This window comes from Peromyscus eremicus, chromosome X (assembly GCF_949786415.1).
Source record: "Peromyscus eremicus chromosome X, PerEre_H2_v1, whole genome shotgun sequence".
Taxonomy (NCBI): Eukaryota; Metazoa; Chordata; class Mammalia; order Rodentia; family Cricetidae; genus Peromyscus; species Peromyscus eremicus.
The window spans coordinates 89,223,756-89,229,755 of NC_081439.1; the positions used below are offsets into that span (position 1 = coordinate 89,223,756).

Consider the following 6,000-nt stretch of genomic DNA (forward strand, 5'->3'; position numbering starts at 1 on the left):
TCAGAGAATTCAAAAGGCTCCACAATGAGAATAGCCAAGTGCACCACTAAATTCTGGTTTGTTACTCCCTTAGCTTCATCATGTATGTTCTCAAATTTTTCCTTTGTACCTAGATATATGTTGTCAATCACAGCTCAAGTTATCCCACACAAAAAGACATCTGGTGCTTTAATAAGATTCAAGCTGAAACTAAAGGGCTCAAACATGGACAGATACAATAGTTAAGGTACTAAACTTCACCTTCATTGAGAATAGAGATATACCAAAATGGGATTTAGCTATCTGGCAGCTGATCTGCTATCAACAGAGAACTATGCCAAAGTCTGAGATTCCTCAGACCAGACAGATTCTGGAATAACTTTCTGGTAATGGAGAACATGGGAGAATTAAGACATCTGTGTTTTTTCTTTGCCTGCCCCTCCTCCAGCCCAAGTCTCCAGAAGTCTACATACAACTAGAAGACAAAAGGAAAGGGAACCTGCTTGGTATATACTATTTTCCCTGCCAACACAAGTACAGTTCCCAGTAGTTGCCTGAAAACCTAGATAGCAGCAAACTTTATAACCCCATGCCTTTCCCTATGTTTTCAGGCAACTATTGGGCATCTTAGACTGCATCCCAAATAAATAAGGGGGGACTATTATATCAGAGGAAAGCCTCATTTACCATATTCTTGTAGAGAAAATGTGCCGCAGAATTCCATCTCATTTTTTATTATTACTAGAGTTGTAGAGGGTAAACAGACCATTAACATCAATGTGTGAGTTCAGACTACTAAAAGGATGGTTTCAGCTTTGCAGGGGAAACATTCTGCATACTTGAGTCCTCACCTCTTTATTGCCAACTGGGATGAACCCCAGATCTGTTCTTTTGTTGGCATAGCTTTTGCAGGTTGATGGTAGACCTCAAAACTAGCACAAATGTCCTTTTCCTGCTTCACAATTTGATGGGTAGATTTTGTCTTATGTTAGATTGTAGTAATCTCAGCACATGAGTCTTTTCTGTGCTCTTTAAGCTAACTTTCACTTCTTTAAGGGAAGTGTTTTACTTCTGTTTGTCACATCCGAATTGCCAGCATTACTAATCTTCTGCTTTAGGACCATTATTAAGTAAAATATAGATTATATGAGCACAAGTACTGTGATACTGCTGTGAAAATTGATCTGCTAAAGATAGCTACTTAGTGACTAATAGGCTGCTAGAGAATATAGCATAAATATTCATAGATATGCTGGAAAAGGGGATGATTCACATCACAGGTAGGATGGAGTGGGTTGGCATTAGAGTTCATTATACCACTCAGAACAATGTGCAATTTAGAATTCATGAGTTATTTCCATGGATAAGGAGGGACTGCTGGTAATTTGAAAGGCTTATTTTGAATGTTTCCCTCAAATCATTAAATGCACATTTCTCCATTGAAAGTATGTTTAAGGTGGAAGTCTACCTTTCATTAACCTATCCAAGAATCTATTAAGCTCATTTGTTTTCACCATGCCCCAATACAATTGGCTTTTATTAGATTAAAACATTATGTTCTTCAACTCTGAAACTTACTAATTCAGATGAGCTATAAGAAAATGCTTACTAACTCCCCAGCTAATCAATTGCCCTCCCTGGTAGTGCATATGGAGAAGAGAAGAGTTGGATCCTTAACTGAAACAATTACCTGACATGTGATTGTGACAAACTGGGAGTGTAGGTGAGATTTTAGTAAGACTTGATAATTTGTGGCCAATCAGTTTTCCGTAGAGGAGATGCCATGTGAACATATTCTGTTCTGTTAACCAAGATCCAGCATCAGTTCCCATGTAGAGCTTTCATATAGAAAGTTGTTTTTTTTTTTTTTGAAATAGTCAGATTTCCCTACAGTCTTAGCATCTGTTGGACAACAGCTCTATAATAGCTCTGTAATGTTCCAGTATTAATGGTTTGGAGTCAGTTGTTCCATCATCCATTGGTGTTTCCCTGTAATCCTGCCACATCCTCTAAATCTATTCTATTCACCTCTATTTAGTCAAGCTCTATGTGTGGGGTGCCCAATTTCCTAAGGGTTATCTTTCAGCCAGGTAGTAGGAATAAGTTAAAGCAATAGTCTATCTCAGTACTAAAGATCTTCCTTACTCCTGGGCCATCAAAACTTTTATCTAGACTCTTACCTTTCGGTACCCTCATGGAATGGTTCTCTGGTTTTCTCGTCTAAACTTCTAATACCTCTCACTGGTAGGGAACCTGTTTACCCCTTCTCTACCTTAGTGAAATTCTCTGGAATTAACCTCTGACCACCAACTCAGACTTATTGCTTCTTTTTCATTCTACTGATACAATGGGCAGTGAAGGTTTTGGGCCAGTCAGACTTATGTTCTAATCCAGCTTTACTATTTTCTAGCTGGAGCACTCAATTCCTCCTTTGGTAAACTGGTGATGAATAATACATAACTTATAGAGGGGTTGTCAACATTAGAAACAACATTGTGCTATGTTTAACATCAAGTGATGTTAAGTAGCAAATGAGTAAATGGTTAAGTCTTGATCTAGGAAAGTCAGCAAAGATAAGGTATAGGGTGGAGTTCTACCTCCTTTTAATGATCAAGACCACAGAATTTCTGGCATTTTGCCCTCCTTGCCTATAGCTAATGATTTTACTGGAGCGTGCCAGATTCCAAGGGCATAGCTCTTTGAGTGGATCTCATGGCTCTATATATCTACAAGGGAATGGATCTGCTGTGTTCCAGAAAAGTTGTATTCCTAAGACCCAAGTCTCAAGGGAGAAGTTCCCATGATGAGTGCTATGTGATCACTTTTAGGATATAAATCTAGTGTGCTTATTTACAAACCTCTAAACTAGGGGGAAAGTTTGCTGTTGACACCCTGTGAAAAGCTAAATCTCATTTCAAAGGACATCTTGCAATCTTCTGCTCTCAACTCATTTTAAATGAAAGTATTTTAGAAATATGAATCTGTGACAGGTGCCAACAGCACTAATTCACAACTGGGATATCTTAAAGTCCTGAGTTGTACCATCCCCAGTGTCTTTTGTGCTGATGTTGAATATCCTAGTCGTAGGCAAGCTCTGTTTGCCCTCTCCACTGGCTGTTGTGCCCTTTGATGCAATGAATTGGGTTATCATGAAACTGACTCTATGTTGAAGTTGTCTACATAATAGTAAAAAATGGAATTTGGAGACCCAAACCAGTGACACATGTTAATGATCAGCCATTGTTAGGAGGAGAACTAGATCTGTATAGTGATCCAATTTAGCGAGAGGTGTCAAAGAAGCTGTTGGCTTTAGTTGAATGGTTTAATATGTGTGGCTAAAAGTTGAACAGATAGATAAGTTGGACAAAGCCTGTGAAGTCTGTGTTTTTCTGTCTGAGGTAGCTCCATCAGTCTGGGAACTCTGGCTTTTACAGACACTAGAAGTAGGAGTCAGTTCTTCAAAATGTTTTAGGCTCACTGGGACTCTTGGGACTCCGGAGGAACAGAACATGTTATCTGTACTTTAAAGGAGCTAGATGAAACTGTCAGAGAAAATCATCAACACCAGGGAACTGTATGCATCAAGGAACTAGAGTAGCGAATCACATGCCAAGGACTCGTGAGATCTTCAAGAAGGAAGGAAGAAGTAAGTACTGCACAGAAGATACTCAACAGGTATGTCTTAGATAGTTGGGAGAGGCGAAGTCAGAAACTAGAGAAATCAAAAGTCTAAAAGAAACACAGACAACCTTTGGTCAAGGAAAAGGCAAGAAAGTTGGTGTGTCTTTTGGGAGCAGCCAGCTCATTTAGAGGATTCTGGAGAGCTGCAGCTCGTTCTCCTAAGCAATGAAACCACAAAGAGAAGTGATCAATGCCCGCATTGATCATAAGGTGGAGGTGTCTGTGGCCAGCTGGACTTGGGGACCGCTTCCATCTTAGATTTAGAAATAGCCTAGGCAGTACAAGATTCACTTCTTCTCTGTTCCAGCTCAAAAGAGAGAATGGGGTTGGGGAGGATAGTGACATCGAAAGTTCCATTCACCTGTGCATCTCTGGCCCAGCCAAGTCTGTGGGATGATTGGGCAAGGCTGCCCTCCAGTTGGGCAGTTATACTCATCTCATGAGCCTGGAAGACACACTCTGGGCAGGGATTCTGCCCTGTGCAGCCATAGATACACAGCCATAAGAAAATGTAGGTGGATGTCAAAAAAAGGATGGTTATACCGTCCACTTAATTTTCCAATTGGCCTGTTTCTGGACATTTTCTAGACACTGTAGTTGAATAAAATGCAGATATCTGATGGGTGATGTGATTTAAGTAAGAAATACAAAGAAACTGAGTCTTGTATTCTTAGATCTACAAATGTCTACTAGATTTGAGAGAAAAATAGATCAGATGATGATATCTGTGAAGGAAAAACCATATCCTTCCTGTCCTCAGAGTAGAGTAGAAGCACATAGCAGCTCAAGACATTGTTGCCTAGAGATTGGAACAAAGAGAACTGAATTATCTTTGGTGATACCAGAAGCTTGTATAGCATAACATAAGACAATGGGTAGTCTAGAGTTTCCCCAGTAGTGTTTTGATAAGGTTCAAAGAACTTCTGAGGGCTTTTTAGAAGGATAAGGGCAAGCTTAAGTCCCTCTCAGGTGGAGGAGCTTTCCTTTTTTTCTACTGTATAGTCCAAGTCGCTTAAACGAGACTGAAAAGCCTTGTAGACAAACATGGCCAAGGTTATGTATTAAATATAGAAAGAAGGTGGTAGGGACAAAAGCAGAAAGTGATAGCTAGTAGGTGCCAAGTATTATACAAGACCCTAGCCACATAACCTTTGACCTACAGTCTGTCCTGCCTATGGAATGTTCTGGGGTAAGGGTGGCCTAGACATTGAGGGAGTGGCCAACCAATTACCAGTCTAGCCTAAAACACATGCAAGGAGAGTAAGCCCATGGCTGACACTGTCTGGAGCATCATGACACACAGGCTGGGTGACCCAGAGACATAGGATAGAACCAAACATGACTGGGGGAAAAATATGTCAATTTGATGATGCCTAACGTTAATCTACTATACACATAGATTGGTGCCTAGTCCAATTGTCATCAGAGACTCGGTCCAGCAACTGATGGAAACAGATGCAGAGAACCATAGCCAAACATTAGGCTGAGCTCAGGGAATCCTGCTGAAGAGAAGGAGAAAGGATTGTAGGAGCCAGAGGGGTCAAGAATAACACAAGAAAATGCACAGAATCACCTAACCTGGGCTCATAGGGGCTCAAAGAGACTGAACTGACAACCAGGGAGCCTGCATGAGACTGACCTAGGCACACTACATATATGTTAACAGTTGCGAAGCTTGGTCCTTTTGTAGGAATCCTAACAGTAGGAACAGGGGCTGTCTCTGACTCTTTTGCTAGTTTTCGGGACCCTGCTCCTCATACTAGGTTGCCTTGCCCAGTCTTAATACATGGGGAGGTGCTTAGTCTTGCTGCAACTTGATATGCCATATTTTTTGATACTCATGGGAGACTTGCCCTTTCCTAAACAGAAATGGAGGGGGAGTGGATTGGGGGTGGTGGAAACAGAGGGGGATGGGGGAAGGGGCTGGGAGGAGAGGAGGAAGGGAAAACTGTGACTGGGATGTAAAATAAACAAATAAATTTTTTTTTTTAAAAAAAAGTTGCTTCAATGTACACACTCACCGGAATCCCATTGATGCCAATAAAGCCAGGAACTCCCATGGGACCCTAAAGAAAGGAGAAAGAAGAGAAATGTGTGAGACAATCCAATGGATGCCTGTTAGGTTCAATATGTTTGCTGATGGGATTTGAAGACTTAAGTTATTGATGTTTTATATCTCCTTCCTCATGCTGTGTTGCCCCAAGTCTAAGGGATTGATCTAAGGTCTTGAGCATGCTTATGTTCTGAGACCAGTTCTTGTGTTAAGCAGTATAGTGGAAGCCTAAAAATTAATGCCCAATATTACAGGGAACCTTTACATCTTGGATAAAAACAGAAGAG

The 6,000-nt window shown here is 40.8% G+C and overlaps 1 protein-coding gene across 1 annotated transcript in view; it reads right to left on the reverse strand.

The window, feature by feature from the left end:
* Window positions 1-5,722, reverse strand: part of Col4a6 (collagen type IV alpha 6 chain) — a 65,408-nt gene extending 59,686 nt beyond the window's left edge. Inside the window, exon 1 of the mRNA XM_059250308.1 lies at window positions 5,682-5,722. Within this exon, the coding sequence (XP_059106291.1) occupies window positions 5,682-5,720 (39 nt within the window). The 5' untranslated portion in view covers window positions 5,721-5,722. The remainder of the gene's footprint in view (window positions 1-5,681) is intronic.
* Between the last annotated feature and the right edge of the window lie 278 nt (window positions 5,723-6,000).